General features: G+C 43.5%; 2 protein-coding genes across 10 annotated transcripts in view; one reads left to right on the top strand and one right to left on the bottom strand.

Annotated features, from left to right (window-relative positions):
- Nucleotides 1-11,449: 11,449 nt before the first annotated feature.
- RPS23 (ribosomal protein S23) lies at nucleotides 11,450-13,769 on the bottom strand. The gene is made up of 4 exons (XM_008530659.2): nucleotides 13,485-13,769; nucleotides 12,883-13,042; nucleotides 11,761-11,881; nucleotides 11,450-11,646 (listed from the first exon to the last, which is right to left on the bottom strand). The coding sequence occupies exons 1-4, from the start codon at nucleotides 13,486-13,488 to the stop codon at nucleotides 11,500-11,502; spliced, it is 432 nt and encodes a 143-aa protein (XP_008528881.1). The 5' UTR covers nucleotides 13,489-13,769; the 3' UTR covers nucleotides 11,450-11,499.
- A 38-nt stretch (nucleotides 13,770-13,807) lies between these two features.
- Nucleotides 13,808-14,927, top strand: part of LOC103557911 (V-type proton ATPase subunit S1-like protein) — a 44,137-nt gene continuing 43,017 nt past the window's right edge. For 4 of the 9 annotated variants that reach the window (XM_070569777.1, XM_070569782.1, XM_008530660.2 and 1 more), the window contains exon 1: nucleotides 13,827-13,921. The gene's annotated coding sequence lies outside the window, so the exon portion shown is untranslated. Of the gene's footprint in view, nucleotides 13,922-14,927 lie in introns of all 9 variants that reach the window. The other 5 variants (XM_070569776.1, XM_070569775.1, XM_008530663.2 and 2 more) reach the window with 3 other exon arrangements.

Genomic DNA, 14,927 nt, shown 5'->3' with positions numbered 1-14,927 from the left:
TCTCTTATTCACTCTGATTTCTTCCCCTTCTATGACGGATGGTAAGTAACTTACATACTGACCCATTTTGTCTTTGGTACGTTGTACGGTGCGTGCACAGAAGAGTGGCTATTTCCGCCCCCCCCCCCCCCCCCCCCCCCGTGAGTGATCCAGGGAGCTCTCAGTCTGGGGATTCAGGCAGGAGGACTAGTTCTTTGAGCCACCAGTGGAGGGGCAGAGGCTGTGTTGATCATTGGTACCAGCCTACAGGCCAGAGGTTAAAAAGACAAAACCACCCCTCAACAAAAATTTTTTAAAATAAAGAGAAAAAAAGAAGTCAAAACTGGGTTTTTGCATCCGTTTCTCCCAAGATAGGTATAGTTTTTATTCATACTCTTTTTTTTCCCAAAGATTGGCACCTGGGCTAACAACTGTTGCCAATCTTTTTTTTTTTTTTTCTGCTTTATCTCCCCAAACCGCCCCCTGTACACAGTTGTATATCTTAGTTGCACATCCTTCTAGTTGTGGGATGTGGGATGCCACCTCAACGCGGCCTGACTAGCAGTGCCATGTCCGCGCCCAGGATCCGAACCCTGGGCGGCCGCAGCAGAGCACCCGAACTTAACCACTCGGCCATGGAGCCGGCCCCTATTCATACTCTTAAGATAGTAGGAAATGGTGGTCTGCATTATCAAAACCAGCTCTTACGTAATTCAGAGGGCCGGTATTCCAGAGAGTTGGGGTTTTTTAAGATTAAAATTTGAGAGTAAGAATTTGCCAATATTTGCTTCAGCAGATACTTATTGAGGCCCTGTTGTGTCCTGAGCTGTCGGCTGGGTGCCAGGGCCAACAGGGCCAGCAAACGGAAAGACCTGATCCCGGCTCATAAGACTGTCACATCCAGCAGAGAAGATTCAGGGACGGAGAGACACGTGCTGTGGCGGAGGAGAGGAAGGTTCGCAGGAGAGGAGTGCAAGTGGAGCCATGAAAAACGGGATTTAGCCAGGTCAAGAGTGGAAGCAAGACCTTGAAGGTGCGCATGGGGAAGTGGTAAAGAGTGAGGCTGGCAGGACCAGGGCCAGGTCTGGGGGAGCCTTTATTGCCACACTGAGAATTTGTATTTGGCCTGAAAACTGCAAAGAGCCACTGAGGGCATTCAGGTAGAGGTATTAAAGTGACTTCATTTGCATTTTTGAAAGAACCTGTGTTTTTAAAATGACTACTGCACATAACCCGTCACACACGTGCTTTGTCAGTTTTTTCACCAGCAGGTACTGGCCCACAGGCTTGAGAATGTACAGGAGTGCAGAATTCTCTGGGAGTATGCCAGGGATGCTTTTTGATTTTTGCCTAGGGCTTCCTACGCAAAATCTGCCAGTGTCCTGAAAAGCCTGAGTCCTGGCTTTGTGTTGCCTGGGGCAAGTCACTGCGCTTCCTGAGCCTCTGTTTCCTAACGTATCAAATGGAAGGAAGTGTGTTAGATCTAGTAAAATCAATGTATTGGTTTATGACCAGTATTATATATATATATATTTTAATGAAATAGAATATGTCTGGGAAAAACATTCCCCATGTTTCTCCTTTACACTCACAATACTACCACACTCACAAACCTTCTGACACTAGATGTATGGGTTTTCCACACATCAAAACAGTCTGCAGCATCAACTGGGTGTCCTATAATTCAATCCAGTTCTGTCAGTTCTGACAGTATGTACCTGGAGTTAGCATCAGATCCTGCAGGTTCAGGGTTCAGTCCCACAAGACTTAAGTCACCAGTCACCTGTGTTTCTTTCTTTCTTTCTTTTTTTTTTTCTGTGAGGAAGATTGGCCCCAAGCTAACATCTGTTGCCAATCTTCCTCTTTTTGCTTGAGGAAGATTGTCACTGAGCTAACATCTGTCAATCCTCCTCTATTTTGCATGTGGGACACCACCACAGCATGGTTGATGAGTGGTGCATTGGTCCGTGCCCAGAATCCAAACCTGTGAACCCTGGGCCACCAAAATGTAGCACGTGAACTCAACCACTATGCCACCAGGCTGGCTCCAGTCAACTGTATTTCTAACTGACCAGTTATAAATCGGGGTTCCCATGACTCCCTCCTCGGGTTTAATAAATTACTAAATGGTTCATGGAAACACTTATGTTTACTGGTTTATTATACAATACAGGATATAATAAAGGATGCAGATGAACAGCCAGAAGAAGAGATACATAGGGCGAGGGCCAGAAGGGGCCTGAGTGCAGGAGCTTCTGTCCCCATGGAGTTGGGGTGTAGATGTGTTCACCAACCTGAAGCTCTCCGAACCCCGTACCTTTGGGATGTTACTGGAGGCTTCATCACATAGGCCTGACTGATCATTAACTCCACTTCTATCCCTCTCCCCTCCCAGAGGACAGAGGGTGGGGTGGAAACTTCCAAGCTTCTAATCATGCCTTCGTCTTCTGTGATGAGCCCCCATCCAGAAGCCCACCAAGAGTCCTCGTTAGAACAAAAGACACTCCTATCACCTAGGAATTTCCAAAAGATCTAGGAGCTCTGTGTCAGGGATGAGGTCAAAGACCAAATGTTAGAACAAAAGATGCTCCTCATGCTCTTATCACCTAGGAAATTACAAGGGATTTAGGAGCTTCCAGACATATAATTTCTCTTATTCCGCAAATACATTTAAAAAAAGTGCATTGCACATAGTAAGGGTATTATTGTTTTGTGAAATTTTGTTTTCAACTACATATCTATATATATGTGTAGTCTATAGCTATGGATGTGTGTGTGTGCATGCTAGGTTGTGATGTAGATGTATTTCTAACTCCAGGCAACAGAGATTAGAAAACTAATGGACAAATAAGCTCCTTTCCAATTCTAAGACCCTCTAGTTCCTTCTTTATGCTGCTGACCAGTAAGTTGCTGAAGGTTGTTCTAGAAGGTCATAGGAAGGCCTTAACTATTGTTGTGTCCGTGGCACTGGGCTACTTTAATATGCACAAAGGTCCCCTGCAGCTACCCCTCTGGATTTTTATAGGGCTTGTCTGTAAAAGTGCACTCACGTTTTTATTCTTAAATTTGGTAGTGTTCTTTTAAGCGGTATTGTGATGCGAAGCCCTTGCTTTTATTTGTTATGTATTGTCAATAGCGACACCTAGTGGTGAAATAGCTCCATTGCAAGTATTGTGTATTCCAGACCCTTAGAGCTGAAAGTGATTTTAGAGCGCCAAGGTGATCCCAATTTGTGAATTATTAAAAACAAACTGGAAACTCACATGTATATCTACATTCAAATAGACTTTACAGGAGAATGAATAAAGCGTATGGCTGTGTGATGATTTCTTGAATTACTTTGAAGCTTTTCAAATACCCGGAAATCACAGTTCTAACTGTGAGGCAGAAATTTAACAAAGCGTGGCCTGACAGGTTAATGGGAAGCCATAGTCCAGTACATCTACAGCCTCTGGTGCCTTGTTATTTACACGTGCATGCCAGATCTTCAGGGTTAGCACGGTGCCTGGCCCTTGGTAGTACTCAGTGCATCTTCACGGAATGTTTGTGTGCGTGAGTGATCACTGGCTCGGGGAAGGCTCTCACGGTCCCCTTTCTGCACACGCCGGGGATGGGGCCTGCTTTCCTCTTTTAGGAGCTGCCGCCACCCTAGCCTTTGAGATGATTTCTTCCCCTGACAGCAGCTGCAGAGTGGGATGTGGCCTCCTCAGCCCCCTCCTTCAGTAGATTCAGAGAGAGAATACCCAGGCTTTTCCTGCGTGTTAATAGGGAAATGGTAAATAAATGTGGCACTGTATGGCAGTTAAAGGGAATGAATTCAATTTCCATGTCTCAGATGGGCGGATCTCATAAAGAGATCGTTGAGTTAAACCTAGATGCTAACTATGCATGCAACTTAACACTATTTGTATCAAAAATACACCAAGACCACACAATTTCTATCATACATGGACAGCATACGTTTGTACAAACATAAAAAATGCTCCAGAAGGCTCTTTTTATAAGGCTACACTTATCTATCCATAGACTATGAAACTAAAAATTCATTTTTAAAAAAGATTTTAGTCCTCATAGATAATTTGGAAGACACAGACACATTTGAAGGAGAAAATTTAAAAATCACTGAAGCGTACGTCACCCAGGGTAACCGCAGTTAAAGTTGTGATGTACTTCCTCATACTAGTTTAAACGTATTTCAGTAGGATCATTCTGTAGATGGTTTGACATCCTGATTTTTCCCACTTAACATTATATTTGCAACATTTTCCCATGTCATTTAATGTTCTTTGAAAAAGTAACTTAAAATGACTAGTATTTCTTCTACATCACAATGTACCAAATAATTCTCCTATCGTTGGACTTTTAGGTTGTTTCTCATTCTCACTGTTCATTCTACACGCAGTCACTGAGCACTTACTTCCTGCGGGTCAGGGTCTGGGCTAGGGGGTCAGTGAGCAGCGGGGCGGCCGAATGCAATGCATGAAGTCTGTGTGCAGGAACAGTTGCTCATGGTCTGTGTCTATGTTACACTGTTACTAAGGGAATGAACAGATCAAAGGCTAGGGAATGTCTTCTTAAGATTTTTGGTTTATGTCGCTAAGGCTATACCATTTACATTCCCAGCAGGAGACTGTGTTTTACCATTGCTTAAAATCTTTGAAAATAATCTTATTTTACTATGCTTTTATTAATGAATTAAGCATACTTCTCTTCTAATCTTGCTAAAATTGGCATGGATTCTCAGCTTCATTTCTTCCCGGTGTGTCTTCTGTTTCTCAGTGCTCCTGGGGTTAGTTTCCCAGCTTCTTTATTGTCCACTTGATTACCCCCCACCTCCGTCTCCTATCTGAGCTGACTGTCCATCTGCTGGTTCTGGTACATCCAGAGAGCATGGCAGCTAAACACTTAGGACGTGTATGTAATTAAAAAAAAGTTATGGAAAATTTCATAATACTCAAAAGAAAATAGTACAATAAACCTCGACATACCTATAAATCAGAATCAGCAATTACCAAGATTTTTGCCATATTTGCTTCATTTAACCCTTTTTTCATATTTAATATTTGCTCAAGTATTTTAAGGCAAAATGCAGACTCTTTGTCATTTGTTTTTACAAGTGCATACTGACCATTTTTTATTTGATCTATTCTGTCAAGTTTTACCCCAGTCTTAGATGTTAAAACATCTTTGGGTTTTTGTCCTCTGCTTTCACTCCTGATGGTCGGGCTTCACACCCTCCTTCTGATTCTGCATTTACCAGTGACATTGGGGAACTTTTCTCTAAAATGGCCAATTTCCATAATTAGGTCAGCTGGTGCCGTCACAGCAGAATGTGAAATGTGCATTTTGCAGGTTCTGCAGACTAGGTCATCCGTCCACAGATCCTTACCACATCGGGGACATTTCATAAATATGTCAAATCACAGACAACTTCTCACAACTGTTCTCAGCTGTGATTAAGATGGAAAATTATGTAACATGTGACTAAATTGCTCACTTTTGTACTAATTTAAACAGTAGCTGGTTTCTTGGAAAGAAACTCCTTTGAAAATCTGAAAAATGTATAGAATCTTTTTTCAGAAAAATGTATGTGTGTGTGTATATATGTGTATGTGTATGCATATACACACATTTATGTCAGAAATTCTGCATACAGTTTCAGGAGGTTCCTAGACCCTCTAAAATCTAGATCAAATTCTAGATCAAGACCCTTGGTCAATAAATCCCATTCACAATCGCTTTCTTCTATTACACACACACACACCCCATGTTATGTCATGGGCAGGAGAAAGAGGAGTATAGGGACACATATAGAGTGAAAAAAACCGACCTAATTAAAAAACATAAGAAAATGTGTAAAACACAGAATGAACAAAATCAACTACTGCATGCTGGAATTAAAATTCTAAGGAAATACTTGGAACCTATTGGGAAGCTAAGCACCGGGGGAAAGTGGTCCAACTTACCTGCAAACACACACAAGCAGAGCACCTGAAGCTGTCAAGCTATATAGAAAAAATATATCTTCTTATAAACTCGATAAAGAAACTCACAAAGCTGTTGAGGGAAAAAGATATGATAAAACAATCTATTTCGTGTCAGTTTCCAAAGCAGGTGTTAATGGACAAAACATGTTTCAACAAGTAACATTTCCCCCAACTGTTCTCAGCTGTGATTGAAATGAAACCCTATTTAAAATGTGGCTCACTCTGCCCACTAGTGTACAGATATAAACGTTAGCTGGTTGCCAAAAGAGGTAAGGAAGCATTATAATGTACTCATTAGCATCTACACTTATTTGAAAATTCGGTATGTTCAGTATACCCCACACTTTTAACCCAGCCAAGTAACATGACCCCTTGTTCTGTTTCTAATTAACCACAGTGAAAAAGGTTTTAGAAAGCTAGACTTAAAAAAACAAACAAAAATTTCTACACTGGGAGTAGATTAGAGAATTCATGTCAATAACTTATTCTCACAAATAATCAACTGGATCACTGGTAAGGACCCGCGGATGGAGGCGAAGGGCGATCTGGGGCCCTGATTCCCTCCTCTCCGTCCTCAGCACCAGAGCTGCTGTTGGAAAGCTTTGGGTCCTCCGGGAAGCAGAGTGCTTAAAGGAAGGGACTTCTGGGGCTCACAGCCTGACTGAAGTTCTGAGGGCGGCGTGAGCGGCTCCCTCCTTCTGAAGATACACACCGCATATTGAAGGCGTGACAGTCTGAATGAGGCGGCGACTGTGTGTGTGCATATTTGGAAATACTGGCTATTTGTCACTCATGAGTCCCTTCACATGTGTCACTCTAAAAATGATTTTCTCCGATGAGACAATTTATGCTTAAAAACATTCAATTGTTAAATGTTTCAATGCTTTGCCTAAAACTCCTGTGGTGACGTTACCATGACAATAAGTTTTAAAAATTCATTTCTTTCCCTCACATACTAACAAACATAAGATCACTTTACCAAATAATATGGACAGAAACTGTGCTAGAAACTAAGAATGCTCAGTACAACGTGCGAAGGCAATCCCCTAACTACAGTGCCGTAAGAAGTGTGAGTTAAGACTTGGATGATCCATTTAAATGGATTTCACAGGTTAAAATAAAGGTTGGACAAGGAGCTGTTAGTGAAAAATTTATCGTGATATGGCAATTTATGATCTTGGTCTCTTTTCCCAACTCGGTACAAAGCCAATAAAGAAATGTGAGCTACTCTGACAACCTTGAAACAGACTCCAGGGGTGTTATCCAGAGCATGACCATTATGACCAAAGCCTAGGGTGAAACTCAGGAAATTCATATATACAAAGATACACAAATTGGTCTAGTTATCCAGTAGGAACTGTCTGTCTGAGCTCTACCAAACAATAAAAGGGAAAAACTCCACATATTTGAGGCATTGTGTTTCCTTCATGAAGTTTAGATTTTTGTCAGAATATCACTAACTAGTGTTTCACTATTTCCATATAAACACACAGAAACGTACTGATCGTGTAATACTACCCCTTTTCCCTTCAAACGGCACAAAACAAAAGCTCTTAATAAAATACCCACGTGCATTTATGCCGGAACTGGCTAAGTCGCTACCTGTAAGGCACTGTTTACTGTTCGGCAATGGGGTAAATCTGACAGGAGCAGTTTCATTTAGAGGACAGACTGTTTTTCGGATTTCAGCTGTGCCAATTGCTTGGGCAAACTATTTCTAAAATACTTAAGAGCTAGCTTTTTTTTTTTTTTAAAGATTGGCACCTCAGCTAACAACGGTTGCCAATCTTTTATTTTTCTGCTTTTTCTCCCTGAATCCCCCCAGTACATAGTTGTATATTCTAGTTGTGGGTCCTTCTAGTTGTGGCATGTGGGATGCTGCCTCAACGTGGCTTGATGAGTGGTGCCATGTCCACACTCAGGATCCGAACCAGCGAAACCCTGGGCCGCCAAAGTGGAGTGCGCGAACTTAACCACTCGGCCATGGGGCCGGCCCCAAGAAGGTTTTGGGCCTCTGACTTGTAAGATGAGGTGGCTAGACAAGGTTAGTAAGTGGGAGAAGCACTGGGGTGGCTATGTAAGGACCGCGTGAGAGCTTGTCAGCAGACAGATTGCTACTGAAATACCCTGAAGACTGTTTCCCAAAGGTCGGGAGTATCTGTAATCTAACAGATGCCTTAGGGAATTCTGACAGTCCCCAGATTTCAGAAACACAGGACTAAGGGATCTCCGGATTTTTTCTGCTCTAACCATTTCTGATTTGTTTGGGTTTTGCTAGGCAAATATAAGAGGTAACACAAATTAAACTACCCATTCACAATTTTTAACTTTTTAATTTATAAATAATTTGACTCATGAGAAGTTTCAAAAATAGTGTATAGTTTGTACATAAACCTTCACCCAGCATTCCCAAATAACATCTTTCATAACCAGAGTATATTTTCAAAACTAGGAAATTGACATTGGTACAACACTATTAACTGAACTACAGACCTTACTTGTATTTAACCAATTTTTATATGCGCCTTTTTTTGGTATATGGTACTATGAAATTCTGTCACAAGTATTGATTTGTGTAAACACCACCACAATCAGGACACAGAACTTTTCCATCACCACCGTGAAACTCCCGCGTGCTACCCTTTTATTATTAAGACTCTACCTCAAACCTTAATCTCTGGCAACCACTAATCTCTTCTCCATTGCTGTAATTGTCATTTCAAGGGTGTTCTATAAATGAAATCATACAGGATGTATGTAACCTTTTGAGACTGGCTTTTTGTACGTAGCATAATGCCATTGAGATCCATAGAAGTTGTTGTACATAACAATAGTTTCTTTTTATGGCTAATATTTATTTACGGATGTGCCAGTTTATCTGTTTGTCCCCTGAAGGACATTTAGGTAGCTCTTGGCTATCACAAATAAAGCTGCCATGAACACATGTGTACAGGTTTTTATGTGGGCATACCTTTCATTTCTGTATAACTACCCAGGAATGCAATTGCTGGATCATATGGTAAGTATATGTTTAACTCTATAAGAAACTGCCAAGCTTTTTCTGGGTGGCTACCATTTTATATTCCCACCACCAATTTATGAGGTATAGTTGCTCCAGCCTCACGAGTACTTGGTATTGTATTTTTAATTTTAGCCTTTCCGATGGGGGTATAGTGATATCTCATTGTGATTTTCATTTGTATTTTCCTAACGGCTAATGATGGTGATCATCTTTTCACGCGCTTTTTTGTCATCTCTCAGGCAAAGTCTGTTCATTTGCCCATTTTTTTTTTTTAAAGATTTTATTTTTTTCCTTTTTCTCCCTAAAGCCCCGCAGTACATAGTTGTATATTCTTCGTTGTGGGTCCTTCTAGTTGTGGCATGCGGGACGCTGCCTCAGCATGGTTTGATGAGCAGTGCCATGTCCGTGCCCAGGATCCGAACCAACGAAACACTGGGCCGCCTGCAGCAGAGCACGCGAACTTAACCACTTGGCCACAGGGCCAGCCCCTATTCATTTGCCCATTTTGTCATGGGATTTTTTCTTTTCTGACTTCTGAGTTTCAACAGTTCTTTATATATTTTGGATACAAGTGCTTTGTTGGGTGTGTGGATTTGCAAATATTTTCTCCCAGTCTGTGGTTTGTCTTTTTATTCTCTTAATGAGATCTTCTCAGAGCAAAAGTTAATTTTGATGAAGTGCAATTTATCCATTTTTTCTTTCATAGAACATGGTTTTGGTGAAGAATGGAAGGACTCTTCACCTAACTCATGCAGATGTTGTTTTCTTCTACAAATCTTACAGCTTTCCCTTTTACATTCTATGACCCATTTTGAGTTAATTTTTGTATAAGGTATGAGATTAGGTAAGGTGTAAGCTTAGGTTGAGGTTCATTTTTGCCAGTGGAAGTGCACAGTATTTATTGTAAAGACCAACTTTCCTTGAGTTGCTTTTGTATCTTTGTCAAAAATCAGTTGGTCATATCTGTATGTCTATTTATAGACTCAATTTCATTGATCTCTCTTTCCCTCTACTATCACACCATCTTGATTACTGTAGCTACTTCAGCCTTAAAACCAGGTTTTGTGATTCCTCTTTCTTCACCTTCAATATTGTTTGAGCTATTCTAGTTGTTCTGCCTTTCTATACATAAGAATTAGTTTTTCTGCATCTACAAAACAGCTCCTGGGATTTTGCTTAAATTTTGCACCCCAATTGAGCGCCTCATTCCTCACTCTAGGCACAACAGTGACAAGCGCACACTCCACGCTGGACCTACAAATGAATGGGTGTTAAGTCACCAGGTGTCAGGGGAGTAGGGGGCAGGGTAGGAGGAATGCACAGGAGGCAGAAGGAATGGAGATCAGTTTCAAACTCTTGGGTTTCAAGCGCTTGAGGTGGATTTATGGGCCAATCTGTCGCTCGGCCATAGGATGACAGGTGTCCCAGATGCACCCAGGAGACAAGTGCAGATCTTTGGTGCAGGGTGTCTCAACACCTTCTGGGCATGTTGGCCTTTATAGGTTTGGCAGAGGTCTGAACCCTCCCCTGCAAGCCATGCGGCCCTCCTGGCCTCTTCCTGTTCAGGCCCAGTCATCTCTGCAGAGGGCGGGTGAGTTAGAACCATCTGAAAGCATCAAACAGCCAGTGTCTCCACTCTTGTGGAAAGTCACACGATCACTTGCAGCAAGTGTGCAGGGAGTTTGGGATCGGTGAGGTCTGACGGGAGGAGCAAGAGGCGACAAGCAAGGCCCTCTAAACATGGGGAATGGAAGCGGGGAAGCTGGATGGAGAATGCAGGGACCAGACAGCACTCGGGGTCTCCTGTGCCACGGTAAGGAGCCTAATCATGACCCTGTGGGAAATGGGAAGCCAAAGAATTCTACTTTCCAAAGATCCTAAAGATAACCTAGGACTAGGCTTTGATCACAGCAAATTATACTTACTAACACAATCAACAGCAGCTTCTCAGACCGCAGATTTAAATGAGGAGGCTAAGAAGCCTCATTTTATACCAGACTTACCTTTTCTTTCCTAAGTTTTGCAACAAAATTTGTGGACGATGAACCCCCATGTACCCAACACCCAGTTTTAAGAATTATCAAAACACAAGTCATCCTGACATTTTCTAATCAATCTCTCCCATTACTTTGACTCTGGCTAGAACTGCAACACTGATTCTTTTACTCAAACATCAGAGCAGGGAGCAACCTGAGGGTGGTATTTATTATACTGGCTCCCAAGGGAGATGGACGCAAAAATGTACATCTCCAAAGGCTCCCAAGATGATTGCAGCCCTCTACACGGGAATACCGTACATTTATTCATTCCAGATTTACTTATTTTTAAGGGAAAACTTTGTCCTAGGTTATAAATCCCATTTACTCTAGAGAATCCCGAATTAACTCTGTTCTCCCAATCTCCTAAAATTGGTCAAGTGTACAATGCATTTCTGTGGTGAAGAAAAATAAGACACAGAACATAATTTTGGCATATGAAAATTTATTACTACCACGCTTTCACCATCCAAACTTATGATCTTGGTCTTTCCTTCTTGCCTTTGTATAAGGCCAAAAGAGAGACATTGGCTACTTTGACAACCTTAAAGCGGACTCCAGGAATGTCACCAACAGCATGACCTTTGCGACCAAATCCAGCAACCAGAACTTCGTCGTTTTCCTGGAATAGAATCAACAGTTTACTTCTGGTGTCGGTGGCAATCACTAAAAATACCCATTTGTAAAATAAAAACTAAGGAAACCATTCCAAGAACAGAAGCCACAACAGACTCACCTCAATGAAATTCAAGCAACCATCATTGGGCACAAAGGCTGTGATTTTTTTGCCGTTCTTGATCAGCTGCACCCTGACACACTTCCTGATGGCAGAATTTGGCTGTTTGGCTTCAACTCCTCTGAAACAAACAGCAGAGCAGAGTGAGCTGGCTTTCTGAAAAGGGTACATTTTAGTTCAGTAAGCATAGAACTCACTAGAAATTGTACGTTTCTACCTTTTCAATTTAATCTTAAATTGTAAAGTCCTGTGATTTCAACCCAGTTTTCCCTCAGCCTTAGTTTCATTAGCACAATGGGGGAAAACTTCCAGCCCCCTTACAGTTGTAAAAATTCCTCAAACAGTTAAGAATTAGAGCTAGAAAGTCTCGGTTCAAATCCTGACCGCCACTAAATTTGACTGGACCACATGAAACTACCATTTTGTAAAGTCGGAACAGCTGAGTAGTCGGCCTTCCGTTATCTGTGCACTGAAAGGCCTATGATGGTGTGTACTCAACACGTAGATTTTTTTTTCCCTGTCATTATGGCGTAACAACTATTTACATGACATTTCCATGGCATCAGGTATTATAAACAATCCAGATGATTTAAAGTATACGGGAGGATGCGCCTAAGTCTTCTGCAGCTACTACACCATTTTACATAAGATAAAGGAGCATCCCCGGATTGTGGGATGGGGGTGTCCTGGAACCAGTCCCCTGCAGACACGAGGAAGGACCGTACTAGCAAACTCACGTGCCTAATCTCAGCTGTCTAACCCCAGGCAAGACACTTCTCTTTACCTTAGTTTTCTCAAACACAAAAATGTGATTGCCAAGGTTTAATAGGTGGGAGGTGCCAACTGCTCAGAAGGGTTCGCACACAGTAAGCTCATCTATGCCCCTTACTTCACTATTGTTCCCATCTCCCCTCCAACGCCACTCCCCTCAATTCCTCCCAGGCTGACGTTAAGATGTTCGGAGATGAAAAACCTTTGATGTAATCCTCAAGTTACCAACTTTCAAACAAATACAGCTACACCAACACCCAGAATTCACATCACAACTTCTTCAAACGTGTTACTCTCGAGGGACCAGAGTAAAATAAACCTCGACGGGAGCAGCAGCAGACATTCACTTACACTTTTTCCAGCACAATTCCCTTCGCATGGGAAGCGCCTCCGAAAGGGTTGGCCTTCAGGGCTGTGCCCAGATGGGCTTTCTTGTACTGCTTATCGTGCCACTTCTGATCTCGTCGGTGGCTGCGGAGCTTCCGGGCCGTACGAAGACCGCGACACTTGCCTGAAAACCAGATCGCCTGAGTCCCCCCGCAGATACACCCCAGTGGTACTGGGCATCTCCTCCGACAGTGGCCCCACCTAGACTACAGGCCGGCGGGTTCTCGCATCACACCGCGGCAGGCGGGCCAGACCTTAGTTTCCCCGGAACCAGCTTAAGAGGTGGACGTCGACGCTCCAAAGGGGGCGTCGTCCAAAGGGAACGAGACCCCACGCCACCGCGGAAGGGCAACTCGGCCACCGGCGTCCCTCGGTGGCGAGCTCGGCGCCGCATGGACCCCTTCAGCGCTGGGCCATGTGCCTGCGAGCAGCGCCTCGCCGGGCTCCCCTTATCGGGTCCTCCCCACCGGTGGCGTCCTCCTACCGCTGTGCTCCCATTCGCCCACCAGGCCCCAAGACCCCAAATCCCGCTTTCCACCCCCTCCGCCAGGCCCGAGACAGCTCACCCATCCTGCCGGCGCCACGGGCCTGAGCAAAAGAGGGAAGCCCTACAGGAAGGAGCCACAAGCCACCGCGAGCAAGCCCCGCCCAGCCAAGGACCCCTGCGGCTGTCTGCGCCGCGCCTGATCCGCGGCTGGCGCCTCTCGTTTGAATACGACAAGTTTCCACTGCTTTTCAGAACCTACAAGCCAGAATCTGCGTTTTATTTAATTTGTATGAAATTCAGAGATATCTAATTTGCATTGTTCTTTCTTTTTACGTGAATGCCGGAGACAGAAGGAATGTGAACTACCAATCCCAGAACTCTTTGCACGAGACCCGCCACGGCGCAGGCGCTCTCGGCAAACCCCGGGGCGGGGCTTAGTGGAGCCGGTGTTAGGAAGGCGCGGCGCTCGTCTGGGCTTACGTGTGGCGGTGTCGGCTCCTGCTGGTGGTTTGGGAGGTTAGAGTTCCGAGTCGTTACTCCTGCTCACAAACAGCGGAGTAAATTGAAAAAATTGAAGTGAGGCAATGTGATGTAGTAATTAAAGACCCAGGCTTTGGAGGTAGACCAGGCCTTAAACCCCACAGCTGCCGTTTAGTGGTTGTGCGACCTTAGGGCGAGTCATTTAATTAACCCTTTAAACCTCAGTTTCTCCTGTAGAATGAAGCAAATATGAGAGTTTTCTAGGATGTTGGTTCATTCAACAACTATTTTAAAAAATACCTTCTCTATGCCAGGCACTGTTCTAGACACTGGGGATACAACAGTTAACAAGAGAGTCAAGTTTTCTGCTCTTAGAAAATTTATATTCTAGGTGTGAGGAGACAATTTATATATTTAAAAATAAAAAGGTAATTTTACATATTGGTAAGTGCTATAGAGAAAATACAGTTTGTATTGGTCGTAGCTTGGGGTTGGGGTGGCTAGCTTGGATAGGGTGGCTTAGGAGGGCATCTCTGGAGGTTACCTCAGAGATGAGATGCTAAAGAGAGGGAGCCAGTCAGACAAGGATGTGGGGTAGAGCCTTCCAGGAAAAGGGATGCTCAGTAAGTGGAATGGGCTGGTGCTTTTGAAGAACTGAAGGATCAGAGACCGGCAGCTCTGAGAGTGGGGAGTAGTGTGGCAGTAGATGAGGTCTGAGAGGTGCACGGGGACATGTGGCACCTGCAGACCATGGTGAGGACTTTGTTTACTCTTCAGGTGATTTAGTGCCGTTGGAAAGATTTGAGCAGAAGAGTAACAAGATAGGATTTATACCTTTACAGGATCGCTCTGGCTGTTGTGAGGAGAAAAAACTCTTAAGAGATGAGTCTGTGTGGCTAGTTGAAAGGGTGTTGTAATAGTCCAGTTGAGAGATGATGATGGCTTGGACTGTTAGTGGAGGTGGTAAAAAATGGTTGGATTAGGTATACTGTTTGACGCCAGAGCCATCAGGATTTGCTAAGGACTGTAGGATGTGCCAGAG

This window comes from Equus przewalskii, chromosome 13, assembly GCF_037783145.1.
Source record: "Equus przewalskii isolate Varuska chromosome 13, EquPr2, whole genome shotgun sequence".
Classification (NCBI taxonomy): domain Eukaryota; kingdom Metazoa; phylum Chordata; class Mammalia; order Perissodactyla; family Equidae; genus Equus; species Equus przewalskii.
Note: the sequence above shows the minus strand (reverse complement) of the source record. Positions and strands in the feature narration are given on the sequence as shown.

What these genes read in the sequence shown, in the direction of transcription:
- RPS23 (XM_008530659.2), bottom strand. An exon ending in GGAATTGTGCTGGAAAAAGT is followed by an intron (nt 11,882 to 12,882) that starts GTAAGTGAATGT and finishes TGTTTGTTTCAG; the next exon opens with AGGAGTTGAAGCCAAACAGC. An exon ending in GTTGCTTGAATTTCATTGAG is followed by an intron (nt 11,647 to 11,760) that starts GTGAGTCTGTTG and finishes ATTCTATTCCAG; the next exon opens with GAAAACGACGAAGTTCTGGT.